Consider the following 27,926-nt stretch of genomic DNA (forward strand, 5'->3'; position numbering starts at 1 on the left):
TTTTTTTTTTTTTGAGACGATGTTCTGCTCTGTCACCCAGGCTGGAGTGCCACGGCACGATCTCGGCTCACTGCAGCCTCTGCCTCCTGGGTTCAAGCAGTTCTCCTGCTTCAGCCTCCCAAGTAGCTGAGACTACAGGCACGTGCCACCATGCCTGGCTAATTTTTTGTTTTGCTTTTTGTTTTTTTTGAAACAGAGTCTCACTCTATCGCCCAGTCTAGAGTGCAGTGGCATGATCGCAGCTCACTGTAACCTCCATCTCCCCAGATCAAGCGATTCTCCTGCCTCAGCCTCCTGAGTAGCTGGGATTACAGGCACACACCACCACGCCTGGCTAAGTTTTTGTATTTTTGGTAGAGATGGGATTTCACCATGTTGGTCAGGCTGGTCTCGAACTCCTGACCTCAAGTGATCTGCCCTCCTCGGCCTCCCAAAGTGCTGGGATTACAGATGTGAGCCACCGCAACTGGCCAATAAATGTCTTTTGACTTGATTAAATGGGGCCCCTCTCGCTTTGGAGATACAAACTGTGGTGGGGGTGTTGCCTGTGGGGGACAAGTAGAGGACCTGGGGGCTGAAGCTATGAAAGTGCAAGAACCGCTGTCCCCTTTAGTCCTGCCCTGCCGTCCTTCTCCACCAGGGGATGCTCTTTCTCTTTTGGTGGAAGGGCCTGAGCTGGGGCCAGGTGTAGGTGCCCGTGCCCCATAACACACCTTTCATACATTATGCTTTTTCCTTTTCAGCTCACAGAGTTTTTCAGATTCTTTGTCAAATGTGAGCCTCAAATCAGAGGCAGGCCGAGAAGGCCTTATCGTTTTCATTTTACAGAGGGTGAAACTGAGGTTCTGAGAATGTACTTGTTCTCAAAAGTCATACAGCTACTGGGGGCTTGGGGGTGGGGAGGGTGCAGCACGAATTTGAACCCAGGTCTTCAGATTCTTGATTCAGCGCTCCTTTGAGGACATCATAAACCCGGGTTCCTCCTCTGGAGCCCCGCCCTCCAGATACTTTTTCCTCCAGTCCGCTCATCATGCCCTCCTTGCGTCCCCTCCGGCTGTCTCTCCTTGGCACCTGCTCCTCAACCCAACAGCCTGCTGAAGTCTTCCCCACCCGAACAGATACCTGCCTTGTCCACACCCACCTGTGCTGCCCGCCTGTCCCTTCCTGTTAATGCTCAGTGGGCAGATTCGACTCCCTCCTCCCTGGGGCCCCTCCTCCCTGCACAGTCCGACCCCCACACCCACTGGCCCCCGAGGCTGTTGTCTCTGCCCCCGCACAGTGCCACCTTCTCTGGCTGCCTGCTTCCTCCCAGTCCTTGTTGCCTCCTCCTTCTCTGCCTACCCCCAAGCCAGGGTTCCTCTCACTCTTCACTCTCCCTGGAGAATCTGAACCACACCCCTGGTCTCAGGGACTACCAGTCTCTAGCTCAAGCCTCTCTTCCAGAAGATGGACCCAGGGTTTAAGCAGCCTGTCACCATTCCACCAGCCTCACAGCCTGCGGGTTAAGTGTGTAGGCCCTGGAGCCCAAATGCCTGGGTTCAAATCCTGTATGGCCTTGGATAAGATACTTGAGTTCTCTGGGCCTCATTTTCCTTATCCGTAGAATGAGGATTGAGATCTATTTCACAGGCCTTTGTGAGGCTTAACTGGGATCTCATATACAAAGGACTTCGTGCCTGGCTTGTCCCCTCTCTCTGTGAACACCCTAGACAACCTGATATTCCAAGCCTTGGCCTTGCCCTGCACTCTTCCATTTCCTTCTTCCTGCTCACCAAGTCCCAGAGCCTCTGTTGTTTGTTGCCCCTGCCCCTTGCTTTGGTACCTTTCTCCCAGAATCCCTTTGCTTGCCGCCCTCCATTCCTGTTCCCCTTATGTGCCACAGTGGCCATGGCACATCGCTGCTTCAGCTCCCTGCCCCAAACCAGGCTAGCACGGAAGCGCCTCTGGGCAGCCCCTCCAGCATCACACCCCCGTCTGTGTTTCCTTCCTCATCCCTCCATGCTTCCTGCCCATAGGCACCCTCCACTTGGCTCCAGCCACGATGCCGATGCTGGAGCCTGCTCTCTCTCCTGCCTCCCTGGTTTGCCCTGAGCATCCCTCTCCCTGGAGTGCCTTTTTCCCTACTCCCACCCTCCCCTGCCCCATCCACGAAGCCCAAGAAGCTCAAGGCACCTCCTGGGGAAGCCTCCTCTGCTTCTCCAGCTGAATGTTCTCCTGTGCTGGGAGTTCTCTATGGAGTCACAATTGAAGAAGACCCAGGCCCCTCAAGGGAAGGATCTAGGCCTCATCTCTGTATTCCCAGGGCCAACCTACCCCACCCCCTCCTCTCCTCCACCCCCTCACATAGTAGACCTTGTGAATGAAGGATGGTGATTGGGCTGGGGAAGGAGTTTGGAAAGAGGGGGAGTATGAGGAGGGTCCTCAACCAGGGAGACTCTCCCTATGTTGGGCTCTATGGCTCCAAACCCCAAACAAGACGGTATAGGAATACAATGGGTGCTGGGGCGGATGGCAGGATGCATGGAGTGAGACCCAGAGTGTCGAGAGAGGAAGGGGAGCCCGGATGGAGAGGAAGGTGAGGAGGAAGAGCAGCTAGAGAAGATAGATGAGGTGGGCTGGGACAGGGTGGGGGTGCAGGTCAAGGTGCAGGAAGAGGTGGGAAGGGCGGCAGGGTGGGGAGAGAGCCGCACTTTCTGGGAAGTGGGAGCGGGTGGGGGAGGCTGTGCAGCGCATTGTGGAGGGAGGAATTCGCCTGCCGGTCAGTGTGAGCTCATTTCCTCTCACCCCCTCCTGCGGGGTCTGAGGGCATTGGGCTCTGGAAAAAGTGAGCCAGGGGCACCCCACGGCCACCACCCTCCCTCCTCCCCGATGGCCTCAGTTCAGTCTGATTTCAGATGCCAACCCTTCCCCTCACAGAGACAAGCCTTTATCCTGGGAGGAAAGGACCTCCCAGCCAAGGTGGCAATAAGCATTGGACCATTGGAGCTACAGGGCAGAAAGAGGCAGGAACAGGGACCTGGTTGAAAGTTAAGCAAGAAAATCCAAGCAGTAGGCCGGGCGCGGTGGCTCATGCCTGTAATCCCAGCGCTTTGGGAGGCCGAGGAGGGTGGATTACGAGGTCAAGAGATCAAGACCATCCTGGCCAACATGGTGAAACCCCGTCTCTACTAAAAATACAAAAAATTAGCCGGGTGTGGTGGTAGGCGCCTGTAATCCCAGCTACTTGGGAGGCTGAGGCAGAAGAATAGCTTGAATCTGGGAGGCAGAGGTTGCAGTGAGCCAAGATGGCACCATTGCACTCCAGCCTGGGCAAAAAGAGTGAAACTCTGTCTCAAGAAAAAAAAAAAAAAAAAAAGTCCAGGCAGTATGACAGATTACAGTTGGACAGCAGGAAGGACTTTCCAGAAGTGGAGGCTAATTCTGGCTGCACATGACCTTGATAAAAAGGGATGAGGAAGGGAGAGGAGTCATTTAACTGCTCCTCCATTATTATGAAACAGAATCCCTTTCTCTTGACCGCAAGGGGATTTAAAATACATTAAATGAAGCATATGATCTAAACCCCAGTCAGTATCTCATTCCTCAGGTTCACAGGAGTAGGGATGGCCTAATTGTTGTCTGGGGCATCCCAACCCCTCTAAGGGTAAAGGGGTGGGGGTCTTGGGGTTGCTTGGCTCTCAGGGGTCTCCTTGCCCAAGGAAGGTGGTGACTCCAGCAGGCAGAGCTGGCCTTCCCGCTTTCACTGCCTCCTCTCTCTGAGTCCTATTTTATCCTCCGCCTTCTTTTCTACATAATCTGGGAAAAGGAATATGGAAGCCCCTTAAACTGCAAAAGTCACGGGAAAGAGGTAAGCATAAGCTGGAGGAAGTAAGAAGCAGGAAGAATGGGAGTTAGATAGTAGAAAGAATTTTCTAGCTATTTTCTAATAATGAAGGACAAGGCCAGGTGTGGTGGCTCACGCCTATAATCCCAGCACTTTGGGAGGCTGAGGCAGGCGAATATCACTTGAGGTCAGGAGTTCGAGACCAGCCTGGCCATCCTGGTGAAACCCCCATCTCTACCAAAATACAAAAGTTAGGTGGGCAGTGTTGTGTGGGCCTGTAGTCCCAGCTACTCGGGGAGGCTGAGGCGGGAGGATCACTTGTACCTGGGAACAGAGGTTTCAGTGAGCCTAGATTGTGCCACTGTACTTCAGCACGGGTGACAGAGTGAGACCCTGCCAAAAAAAAAAAAAAAAAAAAAAAGGAAAAGAAAGACTGAAGGACTGTCCCTCCCTGGACTGTCAGGGGATGGGCTGGAGGGGGTCCTTCTGGGGGACAAGGAAAGAAGCTGGCTCAGGACCAGGGCATCTCTTTAGGCCCAGCTCAGAGTGAAGCCAGGAAGGGTGGCTGTGGGGTGCTGGTGACTGGGAGCCTCTGCTGTCACTGCTGTTCACTGCAGAGCAGGACTGTGGGCTGGCCCCATGACCTGAGCTCCAGGACGGGCTGGGTGGGGGTCCGAAGGGCTGGGGCACCTGCCAGCCTCTCTTCTATCCTCGACTCCCCTGCCTCTCTGGGATCCTGGGCTGAGGCTCTGGCTGGGAGGGGCTTACCCTGAGGGGCACCCCATCTCCCCACCCCCTGCACTAAATCTGCCCTTGTGTCTCAATGTCTAGGGGTCTCTAAAAGGAAGGAAGCCTCTAAGCCTTTTTCTGTCTTCCCCCCTTTCTGATCCTGGGTCTCATCTTTGTTTCTGACTTTCTCTGCCTCTCTCTGCACTGTCTCTATCTTGTCTCTGCCTTTCTCATGCATTCTGGGTCTCTGGATCTCTGTTTCTGACCATCTCTGGCTGGCTGTTTCTCTTTGCTTCCCTCTCCCTCCCTCCCTGTCCCCGTGCTAGTTCTGGGTTCGGTGCCCTTGTCCTCCCTCTTTCCTGGGCCTGGATGGCCCTCTATCTGGGCCGGTCCCTTAGAGGCCAGGCAAGCGTCTCCTGGAGACCGCCTCTCTTCCCCAGGCTGGGCTCTGACATCCAACTCTCAGGCAGCGCTCGCCTCTGCCTCAGCCCGGTTGCAGGTCTGTGGCCCTTGAGCGAGGCCGCCGGGGCACCCCGAAGGGAGCGCGGGGTGGGTGGTGGAAAGGGGGAGGGGCGAGGGGGCGGACCCCGGGGGGGGGGCCCCACACCGCGCTCGGCCCCGCCCCCGGCCCCGCCCCTCCCGGGTCCCTGCCTGCGCCCCCAGCCGTGCCCCGGCCGCAGAGCCGCCGCTGCCACCCGATGAATGGAGTCGCCTTCTGCCTGGTCGGGATCCCGCCCCGCCCGGAGCCCCGGCCCCCCCAGGTGAGGGCGCTGGGCCAGGGAAGTGGGCGGGGCCGGTAGCTGCTGGGAAGCCGGCTGCCAGGCCAGGGTCGCTGCGACCCCGCTCGCCCTGCACAGCCTGGGGCGCACGGTGGGCGCGGGCACCGCGGGCACCGCTGCGGGGAGCTTCAGCTGGTGGCAGGCCCGGGAGGGGGCCCGAGCAAGAGCTGTCCGGGGTAGAGGGGTGGGAAGGACGGAGGCAGGCAAGGGGTCGGGACGGGCACGGGGCTGCCAGGGCAGGGGGCACAGACCCAGGTGGCGGTGCCAGGCCCCCAGCGGCTGGGCAGCGGGGGCGGGAGGCCCGCGGCTTTTGTTCGGGTTTTTCAGGCGGGGCGCCTGCCGCCGTTTCCTCTGCCCGAGTTTTCGTTTTCCGTTGGCGAGGCCCCGGCACAGCTGGAGGGAGAGGGGGTGGGGGAGGGGGTTCCCGGAGCGGGACGTCCTCCACCAAGGCGTCCGGACACCCACTTCCCGCGCCACACTCGCCCCCTGCCGGGTCGGACTGCGGGACGGGTTGCCAGGCGCGGTTCCGCCGCCCTCCTGGATCCTGGGGAAGTTGTAGACACAGGCCCAGGACCCCCGGCTCTGCCGGCGAGGCTGCCCTCCCCTCTGCCCTCTCCGACCGGCTGTGGGTGGGTCAGAGCGCGGGGTGCCAGTGGCATTACTCAGCGCTGGGCTGCTCTGCCTGGGTTCTTTCATCTGCCAGCTGCTGAGGCTGGGGAGGGGCCAGCAGGGGCCTCCCGGTCCCATCCCCCCATCAGGGCCATTCCCTTACCTCTGAGCCTGGCTGCCCCCCCTGCAGGAGCACCCCAGCAGGCCTCCCTGCTCCTAAGTTGAAGGGTTGAACACTGTCAGGCCAACAGTTTCCCTGAGCTCGGAAAAGAAATTCCCCGGGGTCCAGGTTGAGGTCAAGGCCTGGGCTGAGGCCTGTTCCTCTTTAGACAGGGCTGAAAGACTTGGGGACCCTCCTCCCCAGCTTTCCCGGCAGTGTCGAAGGTGGGATCTGGTGCTTGCAACTCTTTCCGAGACTGGTGTGTTCCTTGGTTGCTGGATGTGTGTTCAGTTCTCCCTCAATCTGCATCTCTCCCCGACTCCCTTCAGCCAAAGTGTGTTTCCTAATTACGAACTTGAAATTCAGGATGGACGGGGGGTGGGGGTGGAGGTCATTAAGCATGAGTCCCTTGGATTCAATCCCCCACCAACAACACATACTTCATCTCTATCCCCCGCACCCCTCTCTGTCTCCACCCCAACCCTGCGGCCTAGCTGGGGGTGAGTGGCTTTTGATCCCATGTGGTTCTCCCCTCTGCCAGGGCAACAGACCCCATTCCCCAAAGTGGCTCTCACTGCCGTGTGCTCATTGGCATGCGATTTGAATCCGGATTATATAACCAGTCATTTCGCCTCCAAAGGCAGCCCAAAGTCCCCCGGCCCCAGCGGCTTCTTCCACTTGCCCACGGTGTGGTTGGGTCCACCCCAAGGTGGCTGGGAGTTCCAAGATCCTGCATCTGAGGCCCTGACCTCTTCCTGGGAACCATGGGAGCAGTCAATCCTCTGCATTCGATGCTGGATTCAAAGGCCTCAATAATAATAAACAGGAAGAATGGGAGTGGGCAGGGTAGGTGTTGGTGTCCCATTTCACAGAGAGGGTCTGAGTCTACGTAGTGACAGTGCCCAGGCAAGAACCCAGGACACTTGAGGGTAGTCAGGGCACAAGATGAAGCTTGGGGAGGAAAGCTATTAGGAAGGTGTCTGACTACGGGAATAGGTCAGGCTTGTGTGGATCCCAGCCCAAGCAGAGAAGGACTGGGTGGGGGGAAGAGGCCCTGTGCTTGTGTCCCTCTCCTCGGGCTGACCCTGGCTCATGGGGAAGAAGTGCAGCATTCTTGGCACGGATGGGAGTGGGGGTGAGGGAGGGTGTTGGTTCTGAGCAGAGCAGTGCAGGAGTGGGTAGTGGATTGCTTCATCCTACATTGCAGGGATACTCGGACTTCTTGATGTGTAAGGTTAAAAGAGAGACTACAAAGCAGCAGCGTGGAAGAAGTTACAATGTGAGGGACTGCAGTTAGATACTCAGGAGAACTTCTAGGGAGGGGCTTGTGACCCGCAGCGTCCCAGGCTAGCCATGCAGGGAAGTTTCCTCCAGTATAGTGGGTCAGGTGGATTCTTGTGAAGTTGGATTCCGATGTAGAAATCTGGAGATGGTCATTGGAGATATCAAATATTCCAGCAAATATATTCAAATAAGCATTGGTGCCTGGAAACAAAAAATGTGTTTTTAAGGAAGGGGAGTTGCTTTCACAGTCTAGCTCATAGTTAATACACAGACAGCAAAAACTCCTGGCCAGTATTTATAAAAACTATCTCATTTGATCCTCGCAATACCACTAAGAGGTAGATACCATTATTATCCCCATTTTACAGTTGAGGACACTGAGGCACAGACAGCCAATATTGCAGCCCGAATCACACCCCAGAGTAGCAATGTGGCAGTCTGGCTCTAGAGTCTGGCTCTCACCCTCACTATCTGGCTTCTCAGGACCTGCTATGTCCCGCTGTCACTCCCATCCCAAATCTGTGTCCATTTTGTACACAGCCCAAGATCAAGGTCAGCTTCTGGCTGGATTGCAGCTTAGTCGCTTGTCTTTTGTTCTACTTCTTTACTCCTCCAATCTTTCCCACCCTGCCCCATGCTGGCCCATAGCACTGGGCCAGGGCTCGGTTCACTGGTGTTTTCCTTCCAAAGGGGCATGAAGCCCTGCTCTGTTGGCTGCAGGGGTTCAAAGGTGAGATATTGGCTTGGTCAGGGATTTGGACAAAGCCCGGTTTTAATGATCCTGTTCTCACCGTCTCGGGAGAGAGACATGAATAGGGCCTGTGGGAGCTGGTGCTGCCTTTCCCCTAGCACCCCCCACCCCCTTCAAACAACCCGCCTTTAGATCCAGGCCCCCCTGTTTCTTGTGAAATTGTGCCAGTTTGTCAGCAGGTCAGTACCAGTCTGCGCCAGGCGGGCGTCTCCTCCCTCACTGCCTCAGTGGGACATCAGGCTGAGATGGCCTTGGGGCTGGACTTTGGGGAGATTTTAAAGCCCTTTTGGGTTGGGGTGTATTTACCACCTGTCAGAGTGGGTGAGGACCAAAGGGGTGATCGTGTCCAACTCTCTTACGCTACAGTGGGGAAACAGACTGGGGAGTGCCCAAGGTCCCTCAGCCTCGGCAGACAAGGACCATCTTCTGACTCCCATCTCCCAGGCCATGCCTTTCCCTCTGTGGTTGGTTCTGTCCTTCGTGGCCCCCCTCAGTGCAGGGTTCATGGACTGGGCTCCAAGAGGGAGAGGGGAGGGCAGGGAGGAGCAGGGATGAGTGGACAATGTATCTTGTTCATCTCTGTGTCCCCAGTGGCCAGCATAGAGCCTGGCACAGAGCAGTTCTCCATAAATGTTTGTGAAGTACAAACCAGGGAACAGCCCCGCCTGTGGCCTCCCAGGGCGCCCCATGCCCAGCTCTACCCCTGACACTGTGATGGTCCATTTCATATCCGTCTACCCCACCAGACAGGGGTTATTTGAGGCCGAGAAAAATGATAATAGCAACTTCTTCCATAGTGCTTACCACTATATTGGTATATTACCATCACCCCACTTGACAGATTAAGAAACTGACACAGGCCGGGCGCAGTGGCTCACGCCTGTAATCCCAGCACTTTGGGAGGCCGAGGCGGGCAGATCACCTGAGGTCAGGAGTTCGAGATCAGCCTGGCCAACTTGGTGAAACCCCGTCTCTACTAAAAACACAAAAAATTAGCTGGGCGTGGTGATGTGCGCCTGTACTTCCAGCTACGTGGGAGGCTGAGACAGGAGAATTGCCTGAACTGGGGAGGCAGAGGTTGCAGTGAGCCGAGATCATGCCATTGTACTCCAGCCTGGGTGACAAGAGTGAAACCCCGTCTCAAAAAAAAAAAAAAAAAAAAAAGAGAAGAAAAGAAAAGAAAAAGAAACGGACACAAAGAGATACCATGGCTTCCTAAGGCCATACAGCAAGTAAGTGGCAGAGCTGAAGAGTTGGCCATGTTCTTAACCCCGTTCCAAGGGGCCCCAGAGGTGTCATGTTTGTCTCGGTGTCCACAGGGCCTGCCACACAGCAAGTCCTCAGAGAATGTTTGTAGACCAAATGACTGAATTCACGAATAGATGCTATTACCTTGGCCATAAAGTTAAAAGATTAAAAAAAAAAAAAGAATTAATTTATGACTAATGGGACAGTTGTATGGAAAAACCACAGACTCCTGTAGCCTAACCCTTTGGAAGTGGGGTGCTGGGGCCTTGGGAAGGCGGCTTGGCGGTGTATCATGCCTTGTTTTCTCACAACAGTGCCTGAGCCAAACCTAGAGAGGAAGGGAAGGTCCACTCGCCCACATTGAAGCATGGCAGGGGCCACTGGGGGCTTCCCCAGTGTTCGGCTTCTCTTTGGCTCTCCCTCCGTCTCTTGTTCCCTCAGAGTTCTGAGGGGTCGGTGCTAAGGAAAGAGCATGTGGGAAAAAAACTAAAGGTTGGAATCAAGAGACCTGTTTATTTTGCATCTCTCTGGCCCTGAGATGTTCAGCTCAATGCATCACTTTGTGGTGGAAGATTCTGTCTTTTTGAAGTTAGAGGGTTAGACAGAGCCTGGTGTGGGGCAGGGCCTGTCCCAACTATCAGTTCTCCACCTCTCACAGAAACAGTGTTGGTGCCGGGCACAGAGGCTCACACCTGTAGTCCCAGCACTTTGAGAGGCCAAGGTAGGAGGATCGCTTGGACTCAGGAGTTTGAGACCAGCCTGGGCGACACAAGGAGACCCAATACCTACAGAAAATTTTTAAAAATTAGCTGGGGCCAGGAGCAGTGGCTGACACCTGTAATCCCAGCTTTGGGAGGCCAAGGCGGGTGGATCACCTGAGGTCAGGAGTTTGAGACCAGCCTGGCCAACATGGTGAAACACTGTCTCTACTAAAATTACAAAATTAGCTGGGTGAAGTGGCACACACCTGTAGTCCCAGCTACTTGGGAGCCTGAGGCAGGAGAATCGCTTGAACCTGGGAGAGGGAGATTGCAGTGGACCAAGATCACGCTATTGCATTCTAGCCTGAGTGACAAGAGCAAAATGTAGTCTAAAAAAAAAAAATTAGCTGGGCATATAGTCCCAGCTACTCGGGTGGTGGAAGTGGGAAAATCACTTGAGCTGGGGGGTTCGAGTCTGCAGTGAGCCGTGATTGCACCACTGCACTCCAGCCTGGGCAACATAATGAGACCCTGTCTCAAAAAACCAAACCAAACCAAACAAAAAAGCTCTGCCTGCCTTCAGCCTGCTGAGGTCCAAATTTTAGATGTACTCCTTGTTCACTGTGTGCCCTTGGACAAGTTACTTCATTGTTTTAGCCTTGGTTTTCTTTTATTCTTTTGAGGCAGGGTCTTGTTCTGTTGTTCAGGCTGGAGTGCAGTGGTGTGAGCTTGGTACACTGCAGCCTTGAACTCCTGGGATCAAGTGAGCCTCCCTCCTCAGCCTCCTGAGTAGTTGAGACTATAGGTGCGTGCCACCATGCCCAGCTAATTTTTCCATTTTTGTATTTTTTATAGAGACAGGTTTTTGCCATGTTGCCCAGACTGGTCTCAAATTCCTAGACTCAAGCGATCCTCCCACTTTGGCCTCCCAAAGTGCGGGGATTACAGGTGTGAGCCACCACACCTGGCTGGTTTTCTTATCCCTGAAATAATCCCTCAAAATTATGGAGAGGGCTAAATGAGGTAGTATTGGTAAAGTGGCTGAGATTTAGTAATCTCAATTATTGGTAGCAACTATTATTAAAAAAAATCAGTGGACAGAAATGAGAACAGTGCACTTTTGGCTCAGTAAAAAGTACTGACCTTTATGGTCAGAGTAATCTAAAGAGAAAGTGACCTGCCTCTGGAGGTAATGAGGCCCCCATCACTGGAGGTGCATTGAGGTCCAGGCAAGTACAGGCTGGAGAATGATGTGCACTAGAGAGAATTCAGCAAAGGCTTGGCACAGGAAACTTTAAGGGCCCTGCCTTGGGATCAGCACTATATTATAGGAAATTAGAGGAGCAGGTGAATCCTACTTCCTACTGTAGGGCATTGAGGAGAGCAGGCAGAGATGTCCCCAGCCTCTGGGAACATCAGGGTTGGCTGCTATGGTTTGGACTGTGAGGCTCCCCAGAGGATAGGTATTCCTGAGAGGCTGCCTGGAGGAGACCTGCAAGTGTGGGTATGGTTCTGATAGGTGGGAAAAGGTGGGAGTGTATTCTAGGCCCAGGAAGGGCTTGGTGGCTGAGGGACAGAGAGGAGCCTGGGCCACTGGTCCTGAGGTTGGCCCTAGGGTTGCGTCATCATCCTCGTGCCTCAGTCTCCTGGGCTGCTGGGATTACAGGTGTGCCACTACACCTGGCTAATTTTTTTTATTTTTTTAGAGACAAGGTTTCAGCATGTTGGCTGGCATGTTGGCCAGGCTGGTCTCGAACTCCTGACCTCAGGTGATCCACTTGCCTTGGCCTCCCGAAGTGCTGGGATTACAAGCGTGAGCCACCGTGCCTGGCTGGATTTTGTCATCATCCTGGGTGCCCAAGGGGTTTGGGTGTATGGTGGTGGCAGTGGGGAAACTAGTAATTCCCTGTCCCGCCAACCTCCCAGCTTCTCCCGGAGGAGGAGCCAGGGCTACTCCCGGTGGCAAGGAGCCCGGGCCCGTAAGGAGCGGAACTGGGGAAAGAAAGACTTCTTATGCCCAGTGCATTTGGGGGCGTCCGGGGGTCGGGGAACAGTGGGGCCTTTGTCCCCAACCGCCGGGAATCTGGCCGAGGAGCTGGCCCTGGGTCTGGCTAGGCCCTTGGAAGGCAGGTCCTCTTTGAAGTGACCCTTTCAAAGCTCGGCCTGAATCCCTGGGAGGAGAGACAGCGTGGGGCGGGGCATGGGGATGACTGAGACCCACAGGCTGAGGCCTGAGGGATAGAAACAGACCCGGCCTTGGCCTCTTGGGGTGTGGAGGCTGGCGGGAGATGTGTGGGCTGGAGGAATGTGGTGGGCTGGGGGACCGCGTGGGAGCTATGTGGGAGGACAACCACGCAAGGGGCCTTAGCCCCAAGTGGGGGTCCACCTAGGCAGGGGCCGAATTCATTCTGGCCCGAGAGTGTTTCTGTCTCCAATCTGACTTCTGTCTGGCTCTGTGCTCCTGTATCAACAGCTGCTTCTTCCTTTTCAATTTCCCCAAAAGTGCGAGAGCTTGGAAAGAATCGGGTGTGGATGCCAGACTCAGAGCTCTTGGGAGGAGGGAGAGGTGGGGACCTGGGCAATCCAGAGCTTTTCCTACTCCTGAGAGCCCCCGAAGGCTGGAGGGAGAGGCTGGAGGGGACACCCCCACCTCCCCCATAGAGTCTCCCTTATGCTCAAGGTGGAGGAACTCTGTATTGTTCCTGAAAAGGGACAGAAGGAGGAGGAAAGCTACCCAGAGAGGGGACATCTTCCTTTGCTTCAGTTGGAGGAATATCAGAGGCCACCCTCCTTCCCTGTCTCTCCATTTGCCTCATGGGGAAACTGAGGCCTAGAGAAGGGACAGGCCAAGGGGATAGAGCAGAGAGGAAGGGACCAGCAAGAGTGGAAGGAAGACAGCCCTGTGCAGTTGGGACTGTAGGGGCTATGGTGGCTCACGCCTGTAGTCTCAGCTACTCGGGAGGCTGAGACAGGACGATTGCTCGAGAGGATGGATGCCAGGCGGTAGGAGGAAGGGGCCTCGGGTTGCTGAGTTGTCATAAGAGGGTTGTAGAGAAGTGCCCAGAGTCCCTTCAGCTCTGACCTGCGGTGATTCCATGAAAAGAGGGAGAGGAAGGAGTGGTTCCTGCTGGTGAGTTCCCAAGGTCCAAGTAGAAAGGGGGACCCCAGGCTTTTGGACTGAGCAATACACAGGGAGCCTTTGGCAGCCCAAGGGAGAACCTTGCCCTGGAATCTGATGCTGTTTCTACTTCTTGCCCTGGAACCCGATCTCTCCTTTGCCTCACGGCAGTCTCTGTACTGGGGAAAATTTTTGTTGTCGTTGTTTTTGAGACAGACTCTCGCTCTGTCACCCAGGCTGGAGTGCAATGGCGCGATCTCGGCTCACTGCAACCTCTCCCGGGTTCAAGCGATTCTCCTGCCTCTGCCTCCCGAGTAGTTGGGATTACAGGCGCCCACTACCATGCCCGGCTAATTTTTTTGTATTTTTAGTAGAGATGGGCGTTCACCATGTTGGTCAGGCTGGTCTCGAACTCCTGACCTCAGGTGATCCGCCCGCCTCAGCCTTCCAAAGTGTTGGGATTACAGGCGTGAGCCACCGTGCCTGGCCTGGAAAGATTCTTTTTTTTTTTTTTTTTGAGACGGAGTCTCGCTGTTTCACCCAGGCTGGAGTGCAGTGGCGCGATGTCGGCTCACTGCAGGCTCCGCCCCCTCGGGGTTCACGCCATTCTCCTGCCTCAGCTTCCTGCGTAGCTGGGACTACAGGCGCCCGCCACCTCGCCCGGCTATTTTTTTTGTATTTTTAGTAGAGACGGGGTTTCACCGTATTAGCCAGGATGGTCTCCATCTCCTGACCTCATGATCCGCCGCCTCGGCCTCCCAAAGTGCTGGGATTACAGGCGTGAGCCACGGCGCCTGGCCAGGAAGATTCTTATAAATCTCCCTTTCCTCTTCTGGTGGTGTGGCCCTGGGCTCCTCCCCAAGAGAGGCGGAGGAGGGGGCGGAGGCCCCAGGCTGCAATGGAGGCTGTCTGCGCACTGTATCTTGTACTGGCATCGTAGAGCTGAGCTTCATTAGCTCTAATGAAGCCTTGGCACTGTGCCCCTCCCACACAGCACCTAGATGTTTCAAGGAAGGCGAGGGGGACAGCTGAGGTTGGGTCCAGAGCCCAGGAGATGGTTGGGGGGATGTTTGCAAGACGGGAGGGTAGGAGGCAGAAAATGGGGACCACACAACCAGGCTGGGGTTGCCAGCGTGAGGGAGAAACAGCCCCTCGTCCTTCCCCACTGGAACCTTTTTCTTCTCCAGTGGCCCAGAGGCCTAGGTACCCCCAGTGCTAGGGAAAGCCTTATCTGAGAGACGGGGCGTGGTCTGGGGATGCTGAGGATATTCCCAGGCCTGGCTTGCAGAGAGTGCCCCTCCTGCCCTCTCCGTAATTTCAGCCTGGGGCAGGAGAAGGCCCTGACCCCAGCATGGGAGGCCCAGGGCTTGGGAAAGTCCAGCAGTGGGCCGGAGCCGAATCGAACCCACTGTCGGTGGTGATCGCTGGTTGCTCACGCTCTGCATTCCAGGCTCTCTCTTGGGACCTGGATGAATGAGAAACAACCCCACCCTCAAGGGCCTCCTTGTCTGCTTTTCCTACCGCCCCAAAGCGAGACAAAAAGTCTCCACAAAGATTGTAGAACCATGAGTTCTAAGATTTGCATCCAGCCCATCGATCAGTCCAGAACACCCCTCAGGGGCCCCCTGCCAAAAATATTAATGTAAAAATGGCCCAGTCTGACTGGGGTGACGGACCTGCAGCCCACACAAGCCAATGTCTTCACCGTGGTAATCGTTGGAAGTGAGTGTGGTCGCAAAGGCATTAACAGGAGTTTAAAGCTGGAAGCTGGAAGCTGGGTAGAATTGCCATAGGGATTGGTCAAAAACCAGTTGGTGATATGACTAATCTCCTTTCTCTTATCTCCTGTTTCCAAATCTATCATTAACCTGAGGATTCTATAGTGAAATCCTTTTCGATCGATTTTCAAGTGCCGTCATAAGGGGGGTGTATAATTACAGATGCAACAACTGAGACCCGGAGTGGGCAAATAACTTCACTCAGGGTCACCAAGCACCAAATTTCAAGCTGGGCCAGGCATGGTGGATCACACCTGTAATCCCAGAGACTTGGGAAGCTTCAACAGGAGGACTGCTTGACGCCAGGATTTTTTTTTTTTTTTTTTGAGAGAGGGTTTTGCTCTGTCACCCAGCCTGGAGTGCTGTGGCACAATCAGGCACACGCCACCATGCTTGGCTAATTTTTTTGTAGCAGTGGGGGTTTCCCTATATTGCCTAGGCTGGTCTTGAACTCCTGAGCTCAAGTGATCCTCCTGCCTTGGTCTCCCAAAGTATTGGGATTACAGGCATGAGCCAAAGATCACTTTGAGACCAACATGGGCAACATAGCAAGACCCTGTCTCTAAAAAATTAGCCAGGTGTGGTGGTGCACACCTGTAGTCCCAGCTACTCGGGAGGCTGAGCTGGGAAGATTGCTTGAACTCAGGAGTTTGAGGCTACAGTGAGCTATGATTGCACCACTGCACTCCAGCCTGGGCAACAGAGCAAGACCCTATCCACCCCTACCCCCCCAAAAAAAATTAAAGCTGGGTCTTTCAGAATCCTAGGCCTGTCGTTGTGGTGACTGCTGTATTCTCTGACAACAAAGAGCCTGGGAGGACACCCCTCACCCAGGGAAGGTAGACCCTCTTTTCCACAGCTGAGCCCTGAAATCCAAGCAAAGGTTGGCATAACGAAGGGGTGGGGAGGGCAGATGTAATGGGTGGTGGGTGCAGAGAGATGTAGATTAAGTTCTGCTTCTCTGTGTCTTCTGTGATTCAGTGTGGAGTCTGGGTTTACTCGTGAGTGGCGTGGGGGACCTCAGGGTTCTGTCAATGAACATGGCTGAGCCCTTGCCTCCTCCAAAGATGCTCCAGCTCTCGGGGGAAGAAGGCTTCACTGTGGGGAGATGAGGCTTGCCAAAGCTTGAAAGATGTTTGCTGGGGCCAGGCACGGTGGCTCACGCCTGTAATCCCAGCACTTTTGGGGGCCAAGGCAGGCAAATCACGAGGTCAAGAGATCGAGACCGTCCTGGCCAACATTGTGAAACCCCATCTCTACTAAAAATACAAAAATTAGCTGGGCGTGGTGGCGTGTGCCTTTAGTCCCAGCTACTCGAGGGGCTGAGGCAGAAGAATCACTTGAACCCGGGAGGTGGAAGTTGCAGTGAGCCAAGATCATGCCACTGCACTCCAGCCTGGTGACAGAGTGAGACTCCGTCTCAAAAAAAAAGATGTTTGCTGGTACAAGAAAAGGATGGAGGAGAAGGGAGAGAAGGGCATGCCAGGCAGAGGGACCCAGCATTAGCACAGGCAAGGAGGCATGAACCAGCCTGGCCTCTTAAGGGATTGATGAATACAAGGCCCAGAGTAGAGGGAGGAGGTCAGGTCGGCAAGGCCAATGAGACCAGATCCCGCCCCTTCCCTCCCCCATCAGGTCGCATCTGTCATGCCATACTGAGGAACTTGCTCCCATAGCTACTTTGGAGCCACACAAGGGTCTCAGGCAGTGGAGGCAGCAGACCAGGTGAAAGAAGATGGGAGCTGAAACTATAGGTACAATTGGAAGGGCAGGATAAGAGTGGAGAATGTTGGCTGGGCGTGGTGGCTCACACCTGTAATGCCAGCACTTTGGGAGGCTGAGGTGGGCGGATCATCTGAGGTCGGGAGTTCGAGACAAGCCTGACCAACATGGAGAAACTCCGTCTCTACTAAAAATACAAAATTAGCCAGGAGTGGTGGCACATGCCTGTAATCCCAGCTACTCAGGAAGGCTGAGGCAGGAGAATCGCTTGAACCTAGGAGGCAGAGGTTGCACTCCAGCCTGGGCAACGAGAGCGAAACTCCATTTCAAAATAAATAAATAGATACATACATACATACATACAAATACAAAAATTAGCTGGGCGTAGTGGCGGGCACCTGTAAATCCCAGCTACTTGGGAGGCTGAGGCAGGAGAATCTCTTGAACCCGGGAGGCGGAGGTTGCAGTGAGCCGAGATCGCACCATAGCACTCCAGCCTGGGTGACAAGAATGAGACTCTGTCTAAAAAAAAAAAAAAGAGTGGGAGTATGTCACCCTCTTCCCCTTTCCAGAAACTTGCTGTACCGTTTCTTTCCCTTGTCTAGAAGGGCCTTCTCTGCCTTTTCCATTTCTCCAACTCCTATTCCTCTTTCAATGCCCAGCTCAAATATGTTCTGCAAAGCCTCCCTCCACCACTCAAATATATGGCGACTTCCTCCTCTGTGCGCTAGACCTTGTGCCCCGTGAGGGTAGGGACTTTGTCTTGTTCACTGCTCTATATCCAGCTTCTAGGCCAGGCCCTGTTGAGTGAACGCTGCTGACTGATGAATTGAGTGTTCCCATAGCACTTGACACTGCATTGCCCACCAATAATAATAACAATGGGAGTATTGGTTATAGCAAGCATGTATTGCAGCCCTCAGGGCCAGACACTGCTTTGCTGAGCACTTTACACACACCGTCTCTTTAATCTGCACAACAATCCCATAGGCGATGGATTATCTCTATTTAATAACTGTGGAAACAGAAGCTTAGGGAGGTTAGTAACTTGTCCAGTGACATACAGCTAGGAAGTGGGCCTGAGTCAGGATTCAAACCAGCTTCCTCTGAATCCTGCTTAGGAACTTTTTTTTTTTTGAGACCAAGTCTTGCTCTGTCACCCAGGCTGGCGTGCGGTGGCGCGATCTCGGCTCACTTCAACCTCCACCTTCCAGGTTCAAGCGATTCTCCTGCCCGGCTAATTTTTGTATTTTTAGTAGAGATGGGGTTTCACCGTGTTGACCAGGCTGGTCTAACTCCTGACCTTAGGTGATCAGCCCGCCTCGGCCTCCTAGAGTGCTGGGATTACCGGCTTGAGCTACCGAGCCCAGTCGGAACTTTTTTTTTTAGACAGTTTTGCTCTGTCACCCAGGCTGGAGTGCAATGGCGCGATCTCTGCTCACTGCAACCTCCTCCTCCCGGGTTCAAGCGATTCTCCTGCCTCAGCCTCTCGAGTAGCTGGGACTATAGGCACGGACCACTGCATCTGGCTAATTTTTGTATTTTTGGTAGCGACAAGGTTTCACCATGTTGGCCAAGCTGGTCTCTAACTCCTGGCTTCAAGTGATCCTCCGACCTCGGCCTCCCAAAGTGCTGGGATTACAGGCATGAGGCACTATGCCCAGGCTCTGCTTAGGAACTTTTAAACACTATGCCCTACAGCACCTTTATTTGTTGCATGTCTGTGTCTTTGGTTTTATAAAACCAGGGACTGCTTTTGTTAGTTTTTGAAAATCCTCAGACTACGGGACTGATTTGTTGAGCAACTTCTACATGCCAGGCACTCAACGCTGAGTCCTCTCCAGGACCCAGTTTACAGCTGAGGAGACTGAGGCTTGGAGAGGGAAAGGACTTGACCAAGGTCATGCAGTTGGGACCAGAAACCTGGCCTCTGACTCGTCTTCCCTTGTGTCACTGGCCCCCCTAGCCCAGTGCCAGGCCCTTGGTGGCACCCAGTGAACAGTCTTAGAATGAAAGAAAGAGGAACCAGCTCTGAAGGTGACCGCTTTCTTTGGGGGCACACAAGGGGCCAGACGGGGGCCATAGACTGGGCCTCCAGCCTCTAAGCGCAGTGTGTGTCCCACCGGGATCACTGATGAGGAGAGGGATCTAGAGGCCGGGACTGGGGATGTCGTAATTTCCAGATGCCCAGCTGTCTGTCAGACCTGTGAGCTCCAAGGAGAGGCTCACCTGGTGCTGGGGTGGTCAGGGATGGTGTCCGGGGCAGGCAGAGCCTTACCACGACCTTTAGAGGCCTCCAGAGGCTGCACAGCGTCAGTGGGATTTTGGCCACGGGTGACCAGAAGGAACCTCCAAGCCTGGGAAATGCAGCTGCGGGGGCCGCAGCGCGGGTGGGCAGAGGCCCTGGGTTGTGCTGCAGGCTGGGCACTGCCTTTTGCTGAGTGACCATTCGGCCTATGCTCCCAGCCCCACAGGGATCCACCAATCAGACCTGCCTGCTGCTGTGTATTTGCATCTCATTTGCATGACAACACCCCTTGCTCTGGCCCCAAGTGTGCCTCCCCAGCCCATGCCCCATTACCCACTTCAGGCCCCCTGTGCAGAGCTCCTGTGGGAGGGGCAGAAAGGCCCACCTGGGCTGCCAGCCTGGCGCACTATTCATAGCTCAGGGCTGGCGTACTTCACATACTTGGCGTTTCTCATGTCTGGCTGGCCCAAGGCAGCCGCCCCTCTGTTGTCCTCTCCTCCCTCCTCTCTTCTCTCTTTCCCCCTTCCCCTCCTCCCTTAACCTCTTCCCCCACCTTCTTCCTCTCAACCAGTCTTCCTGAAATCTACGGATGTCCAAGTCCCTCGTCATGGAAGAGCCCACATAAGGAAACTGAGGCCCCAGAGAGGGCGGGGCCTGGAGGGAGAAACCCGTAGTAATGAGGCGTATAATGAGGTGGCTGAGAGTCTGGGCTCTGCCCACAGCTTCAATCCCAAGCTGACATTAGCTGTGGCACCATGGCAGATTCCTTAGCTTGCTAAGTTAGACAAGTGTTTCAGAAAGTCAAGCTGAGACCTGGAGGGTAAGGGTTGAGTCAAGGGAAGAAGGGGAGCGGGAGGGGGCAGGCAGGCACTGTATTATAGTCCAGGGAGAGGGGAACTTGGATGTGGGGAGCAGGCCCTGAGTCTCAGGACAAGGGCTTGGCACGTTGCAGAACCCACGAGGAGGGCTTGTGGCTGGAGTGTGGCCAGCTGGGGTGAGGGCACAGAGATGCAAAGAAGATTGAAGCAGCTCCCCCTTTTTTCCCCACCCCTTTCTCCCCCACTCCTTTTTTTTGAGCCTGGATCTGGCTCTGTCGCCCAGGCTGGAGTAGAGTGGCACAACCATGGCTCACTGCAGCCTTGAACTCTTGGCTCAAGCAATCCTCCCACCTCAGCCTCCCAAGTAGCTGGGACTACAGGCGTGCCCCACGGCGCCTGGCTAATTTTTACTTTTATTTTTGTGGAGATGGAGTCTTACTATGTTGACCAGGCTGGTCTCAAACTCCTGGGCTCAAGGGATCCTCCTGCCTCTGTCTCCCCAAGTTCTGTGATTACAGGCATGAGCCACCACGCCCGGCCCCCCTTTCTTCCTTATTCCAGCACCCCCAACTTCTGGATCTGGTTCCCTCTGAGGAAGGGGTGGGGATATAAAAAGCCCCTGCCTCTGCTAGACCCCTCCTGGGGACAGGGTTCTGGTTACCCCTAACTCTCTGAGGAAAGGCTCATTCATTCTCCAACATTTAGAAACAGTGTGCAGAGCACCCACCCTGGGCCAGGAGCCAGGGATTTGACCACCAGCAAAGCAGACATGGTCCTTGCCTTCCAGGACCTACAGCCCTATGGGGAGATGTTGGTCAAAATAAGCTCATAAATAAGTAGACACTGACAAGAGGATGCACAGGGAACTGACCTGGTCTGGGGCCAGAGGAGGTGTGCCTGGGGAAGTTACATTTTCGCTAAGAGCAACAGGGTGGGTAGGAGTGAATCAGGGCGTGGGTTACATTGCAGAAACAGCATGTGCAAAGGACCTGAGGCTGGAAGGGTGCCTGGTCCTCACAGAAGGTGGAAGGAGGCCAGGGTGGCCAGAGCACAGAGGAAGAGGGTGTGGTGAGTGTGGGGGCCAAGGCGCGTCCCACAGGGCCTGGTGGTCATAATATTAAAATAATCAATCTGGACTGTCAGATGCCAGAGAGGTGACTGCCACTTGGAGCAGGGCAATGGTGTAATGAAGTGAGCAGACTCCGGAGACATCTAGGAAGCAGAGTCTGCTCCGATGGGGGGATGGAGGGCTGGGGCCATAACACCTAATTCTTGGTTCTCAGCAACTTTTTCAGGCTGCTGTCCCTGTCTTTATTTTATAGCTGAAGAATTAAGGAAACTTGAGTGACCTTGAGTGATGATCTTGAGGTCACACAGCCAGAAAAGGGCCAGGGCCAGTACCAATGGCAAGTGTGGCCTTTTCTCTGTGTTAGTCTTCTTGATGCCAGGACAGTGGTCACTTTCTCACCAGCCTCCCTGTCCCCACGCCTCGGTGCCCCTGCAGGTCACCCCAGCATTCCCTGCCTAGCACCCAACCGGGTGGAGAGCCAGGAGTTCCAGGTGGTAGGTGCTGTGTGCCACCTTTATTTCCAGAGGTTGTTCTGCTGTTAAAGGAGTTAGTCCATTTAACAGCAGCGTGCCTGGGGTATAGTAAGCACTCAACAAGTATTCATGACTGTGTGGCTGTTATCCTGTCCCCAAATGTGGGGCCAGGCAAACTGGCAGGGGGAGGCGGGAGGAGGATCTGGAGTGAGGATGATGCTATCTGTCGTCTTCTGACCAGAGAGCTCAGCCCAGGGGGCTCCCTCATGGCAGCGGCCCAGGGGAGGCTGTTTGTCCCTGCAGAGCCACTGTCCCTGCCACCTGTCCAGCTGCCTCTGGGCATCACAGACTGGATTAGGGAGTGGTTCAGTTCATAGGCAGGGCCACATGTGTGAAGGGGAAGGTAGGGGTAACTGGGAGGGATGGGCAGGGCTGGGGTGAGGGGGTGGGTGGTTTCAGGGGTGGGGCTGACAGCCTCTCCCTTCGGGGAGCCCCATGTGCCCCCGGGAGACTTTCGGAATCTGCTGAGACCTGCCCTGGGAGGGGACATGGCCTTAGCTTGACTGGGACCCAGCTCTTGCCTGAAGGAAACCAGTGTGTGCACCTGTTACCTCTGCCCAGTCTGTCAGACAACAGGAAGCACTCCCGGGGGGCGGGGGGCAGGCAGAGTCACACCTAGAGCTCTCCCCTAGTCTCCTCTGAAATGCGCTGTCCAGTGTGAGACCGGGGGGATGGATCTGCTGACCTTAGAGAAGAGTCATTGCAGGCATTCCCCTGCCTTTAGGAATGACTGCTCCAGTCTAGTCTGAAAAGGGGCTTTGGCCTCTCTCCTTGAACAAAGGGAGACCCCGAGTTTCCACAGTTGCTCTGTCCTTCTGCAGGGGATTCTTCTCCTCTGTAGGAGATGGGGAGGGGAAGATCCCAGGGCAGGTTGGAGCTGAGGGGCCTGGGGAGCGAGGTTGAGGGAATGAGGACCCTTCTGCTGGCTCTGGGTTGTCAAGGAGACGAGGCATGCCAGCGCTGGGCCAGCAGGGGGCTCTGCTGGCCACGGGACCTGCCTGTCGGGCAGCCGAGATGTGCACCCTTCATTGTGCCGGCTCATTTCCAGGAGTGCCTGAGAGGACGCGGCGGTGTCTCTGTGGGCACACCCTTGTGTGTATGTTATAGGTGGGTGTGAGTGTGTGGCGCGTTGGAACAGGCATGTGTGTGCTTAGTGGGTTTGAGGACCCCCACACTGAGCCAGGTTTCTGCCAAGAAAACTCTTCCAAGGTCCTGCCGGCAGCCTTGGAAGAGTTTGTGCATGACTGGGGATGGCAGCCTCTGTGGATGGCAGGCCCCCATCAATGCCGAGGACCTGATGCGTGCCAGGTTCAGGCTGGGCGATCCCCCCGTGTGAGGACCTCTAGGGCTCCAAAGATGACAGTAGAGACTTTGAGGAGGTGCAGTGGAGAAGGGATGGCAGGGAAAGGTCTTCCAGGCAGGAGGTGCCCAGCTCCTGGGCAACCTCTGTGGGCAGAGCCTTCTCCTGGGCACCAAGGAGAGACCTGTTCATTTGTTTCATCTTTCAACATTTTTTTTTTTTTTTTTTTTTGAGACAGAGTTTTGCTCTTGTCATCCAGGCTGGAGTGCAATGGTTCGATCTCGGCTCACTGCAACCTCCACCTCCTGGGTTCAAGCAATCCTCCTGCCTCAGCCTCCAGAGTAGCTGGGATTACAGGCACCTGACACCACACCCAGCTAATTTTTGTATTTTTAGTAGAGACGGGGTTTCACCATGTTGGCAAGGCTGGTCTCAAACTCCTGACCTCAGGTGATCCAACTGCCTTGGCCTTCCAAAGTGCTGGGATTACAGGCCTGAGCCACCGTGCCTGGCCTTTTATTTTTTGTGTGTGTTTGATTTCTGACTTGGCCTTTTAAAAAAAATTTTAAAATATATAATACGGCCGGGTGCTGTCGCTCACGCCTGTAATCCCAGCACTTTAGGAAGCCGAGGTGGACAGATCACGAGATCAGGAGATCGAGACCATCCTGGCTAACACAGTGAAACCCCGTCTCTACTTAAAAAAAAAAAAAAAAAATAGCCGGGCTTGGTGGCGGGAGCCTGTAGTCCCAGCTACTCAGGAGGCTGAGGCAGGAGAATCGCTTGAACTGGGGAGGCAGAGGTTGCAGTGAGCTGAGAGCGTGCCATTGCACTCCACACTCCAGCCTGAGCAACAAGAGCGAAACTCCATCTCAAAAAATATATATATATAAAACAAAATTTATAATTTTAACGGTTTTTAACTGTAAAGTGGCATTAAGTACATCCATATTATTGTGCTATCACCATAAGTGGTGATATTCCACTATCACCATAAGTGGAATAATACAATATTTATTCATTCATTCCTTTTTTTTTTTTTTTTTTTTTTTTAAGACAGGGTCTTGCTTTGTCACCCAGGCTGGAGTGCAGTGGTGTGATCACGGCTCACTGCAGCCTTGACCCCCTTGGCTCAAGGGGTCCTCCCATCTCAGCTTCCTGAGGAGCTGGGATTATAGGTGCGTGCTACCATGCTCTGCTATTTTTTTATTTTTTGTAGAGACAGGGTTTCACCATGTTGTCTAGGCTGGCCCTGAACTCCTGACCTCTCAGCCTCCCAAAGTGCTGGGAATACAGGTGCTGGGATTACAGACATGAGCCACCAAGCCCAGCCAATATTAATCCTTTCACTTAGCATAATGTCTTCAAGGTTCATCCACATTGTAGCATGTGTCAAATTTCATTTTTTTTTTTTTTTTTGAGACAGGGTCTGGCTCCTCTAGGCTGAGGTGTAGTGGCGCGATTTCAGCTCATTGTAACCTCCATCTCCTGTGCTCAAGCCATCCTCCCACCTTAGCCTCCCTAGCAGGTGGGACTACATGTGTGTGCCACCACGCCCAGCTAATTTTTTTTTTTTTTTGGTAGAGATGTTGTTTCACCATGTTGCCCGGGCTGGTCTTGAACTCCTGGGTTCAAGCAACCCTCCCACCTCAGCCTCCCAAAGTGCTGGGATTACAGGTGTGAGCCACCCCGCCTGGCCTTCACTTATTTTAAAAGGCTAAATAATACAATTATTATTATTCATATCATGTATGTAGCATATGTAATACAATAATACAGACAATTTCATTGTATGGATATACCTCATTTTGTTTGTCCATTCATCCGTAGATGGACGCTTGGGTTGCTTGCATTTCTTGGCTGTTGTGAGTGACACTGCTATGAACATGGGTGTACAAACATTTCTTCTTTTGTTTGCCCAGGCTGGAGTGCAACGGCGCGATCTTGGCTCACTGCAACCTTCGCCTCCCTGGTTCAAGCGATTCTCCTGCCTCAGCCTCCTGTCCATGTTTAATTTTTTGAGAAACTGCCATACTGATTTCCATAGCAACTCCACCATTTTATCTATTTATTTTTTATTGCTTTTTTAGAAAGGGAGTCTTGCTCTGTGGCCCAGGCTGAAGAGCAGTAGTGTGATCACAGCTCACTGCAGCCTCCAACTCCTGGGTTCAAGGGATCCTCCCACCTCAGCCTCCCAAGTAGCTGGGACTACAAGTGTGTGCCATCACGTTTGGCCAATTTTGCATTTTTTATAAAGATGGGGTCTCTGTATGTTTCCCAGGCTGGTCTTGCACTCCTGGCCTCCCAAACACTGGGATTACAGGTAAGAGCCACTGTGCCTGGCCACAGCCACACCATTTTACATTCCCACAGCAATCCAATTTCTCCACATCCTCACCATTAAGAAATAATTTTTGAGCTGGGCGTGGTGGCTCATGCCTGTAATCCCAGCACTTCGGGAGGCCGAGGCGGGTGGATCATTTGAGGTCAGGAGTTCAAGATTAGCCTGGCCAACATGGTGAAACCCCGTCTCTACTGAAAATACAAAATTTAGCCGGGCGTGGTGGCACGTGCCCGTAATCCCAGCTACTCAGGAGGCTGAGGCAGAAGAATCACTTGAACACAGGAGGTGGAGGTTGCAGTGAGCCGAGATCTCGCCACTTCACTCCAGCCTGGGCAACAGAGACTCCGTCTAAAAAAAAAAAAAGAAATAATTTTTGAGAGCCTGCTATGCACAAAGCTCTCTAGGAGGGCAAATCCATTCTGAAAACCCAACAGCCATTGTCCTTAGGGAGCTCTCAGTCTAAGGGGGAGACTCAGGCCAGGCCCTTGAGCATACTCCAATCTGAGGGGAAAGACACAGGCCATGCCTTTTGGGAGACCCTAGACTGATGTGGGGCAAAAATCCCTTGTTTTCAAGGAGCACACAGTCTTGATGGAGGAGGCACAGCTTCTTCCCTTTGAGGAGTCCGCAGACAGGCCCAGAGGCCAGAATGGAGACCCCAGAGACAGCCAAGGGGCTGCTGAGGGGGTAAATCAGGGGGTTCAGAGGGGTTGTGGTAAGCCCTGTCCCATGCCAGCCTGCTGTTGCCTGGGCGATGGCCCTGGTGTTTACTTTGTGGCTGGCTAGACGCACCCTTTTCTGTAAGTGCTCATTTCCCACCAAGAGGAAAGAGGCTCCTCTTTAGTCTCCCCTTCCTCTGTTGTCCCTGAGGGGGGAACTGGCCCTCCTCTGGCACTGGAGACCCTGCCAGCCTGGCACCTTTGCCATGCTCCTTGCCTGCTGGGAGAGGCCCCATCCTGGGGTCTCATGTTGCCTACCCCTTCCCTACTCCCAGAGGGCCCACAAGGTAGTGCTCTGGGTTTGCCAAAGTTCAGCCAAGGAAGTGGGAGATCCTACTGAATCCTCCCTGCTTGGGAGGAACTGGGGCACGTCAGGAGCCTGTAGGAACCTGGGGCTGGCAGTGGGAGGTGGGGGTGATGCCGGGAAGGATGAACTTGCCTGGGTCTGTGAGCGTCCACATGTGTCACCGTGTCTTTGTGTATCCGTGGCTGAGTGTCTGCATGTCTGAATGTGAGTGTGACTGTGATGACTATCCAAAAAGCCGTCGAAACAGCCTGCATTTATTAAATCCCTACTATGTGCTCTGAGCCTGTGCTAAGACTTTCTTTAATTTACTTAATCCTCCCAACAACCTCTGAGGTGGAAATTCATGTCATTACCATTTTATTGATGAGGAACCAAGGCTTAAAGAGGTTAAGTAACTCACCCAAAGTCTCACATCTAGAAAGTGGTAGAGATAGGGCTCTGACTCAGCCTCCAGAGGACTTCAGATCCCGTGTGTCAGCCCCTGAGCTGTGCTGCTACTGAAAGAACTTGGGGAGTTTTTTTTTTTTTTTGAGACAGGGTCTTGGTCCGTCACCCAGGCTGGAGTGCAATGGCACGAACACAGCTCACTGCACCCTTGACTTCCTGGGCTCAAGTGATCTTCCCATCTTAGCCTCCTGAATAGCTGGGACCAGAGGTGCATGCCACCATCCCCAATTAATTTTTAAATTTTTTGTAGAGATGGGGTCTTGCCAAGTTGCCCAGCCTCTTTTTTTTTTTTTTTTTTTTTTTTTGAGACCGGGTCTCACACTGCAGCCTTGACCTCCCTGGGCTCAGGTGATCCTCCCCACCTCAGCCTCCCGAGTAGTTGAGACCACAGGCATGCACTACCACACCTGGCTAATTTTTATATTTTTTGTAGAGACGGGGTTTTGCCGTGTTGCCCAGGCTGGTCTTGAACTCCTGGGCTCAAGCGATCCTCCTGCCTTGGCCTCCCAGAGTGCTGGGATTATAGGCATGAATCATCATGCCCAGCCAGAATTTGAGGATTTTGTGCATTTGGCATTATCTCAGCCCACCTCCCTGATGGTGGTGGGATGTCTAGAGTGACAGGTGCTTCCTCATCTCCCTTCCCAGGCGTCTGTGGCTCTGGCCTAGTTTGAGGGAGAGGGAGCACAGTCCATCCTAACCCCGGGCAAGAGTGGCCCTAGAGGGGAAGAGCACTGGGTCTGGGGAGACCCTGGGAACCACCCCCTACCCATGGGCCAGACATAGCACCAGTGCGGGGTGCCCAGGTTCCCTGTGATGGGGGTTATGTATACATGGAGGGCGCTGGGGAGACACAGGCTTGCTTGGCCGGCTCATCAACTTGGCCTGCTGGGGCTTGTCAGGCGGGAGTCTCTACCCAAGCAATGCTGGGAACTAGGCATCTGAATGGGGCAAAAGGGTGGAAGAGGCCCGAGGGGGCAGCCGCCCTTGACTGAGGAGACTGGAGCAGGGTTCAGAGGCCCAGGCGTGGGCGGAGCGGGCATGTGTCGGTATCGAATTGCCTGCATGCCTGGGATGCACAGATCTGCGGTGGGATTTGTCCTGTCTGTGCGCGAGGTTGTGGAGTGGTCATGGGTCTGCGTTTGGTGGTTTGCGACTGGTGTACAGGACCAGATGGAGCTTCAAACATGCTGGATGACTCTCTTGGGGTGGGGGCATTGTTTGTCACCTGGCAGTTTGGGGCCCACATTCTGGGAAGAGCGCTGAGCAAGCCGGAGGAAGGAAAAGCAGGCAGAATCGACCCTGAGCCCCTCTCTCACTTCCTGAACCACACGCCCTGCAACACGTCAGTTTCCTTCTTGCTCCTATCTCTGACCCTTGGGACTCAGGACGCTCTCCTCCCCTTCCCCAGTGCCTACTTGCTTCTACTCCTCCAGTCC

At 54.2% G+C, this 27,926-nt stretch overlaps 1 protein-coding gene across 5 annotated transcripts in view; it reads left to right on the top strand.

The window, feature by feature from the left end:
- Positions 1-27,926, top strand: part of ARHGAP23 (Rho GTPase activating protein 23) — a 94,734-nt gene that overhangs the window by 3,933 nt on the left and 62,875 nt on the right. For 4 of the 5 annotated variants that reach the window (XM_054456405.2, XM_054456410.2, XM_054456408.2 and 1 more), the window contains exon 1: positions 5,216-5,313. The exons of the other annotated variant lie outside the window; for it this stretch is intronic. In XM_054456405.2, coding sequence (XP_054312380.1) covers positions 5,251-5,313 — 63 coding nt within the window. In that variant the 5' untranslated portion in view covers positions 5,216-5,250. Of the gene's footprint in view, positions 1-5,215; positions 5,314-27,926 lie in introns of those variants that run through there. 5 annotated transcript variants of the gene reach the window in all.

This window comes from Pongo pygmaeus, chromosome 19 (genome assembly GCF_028885625.2).
Source record: "Pongo pygmaeus isolate AG05252 chromosome 19, NHGRI_mPonPyg2-v2.0_pri, whole genome shotgun sequence".
NCBI classification, from domain to species: Eukaryota; Metazoa; Chordata; class Mammalia; order Primates; family Hominidae; genus Pongo; species Pongo pygmaeus.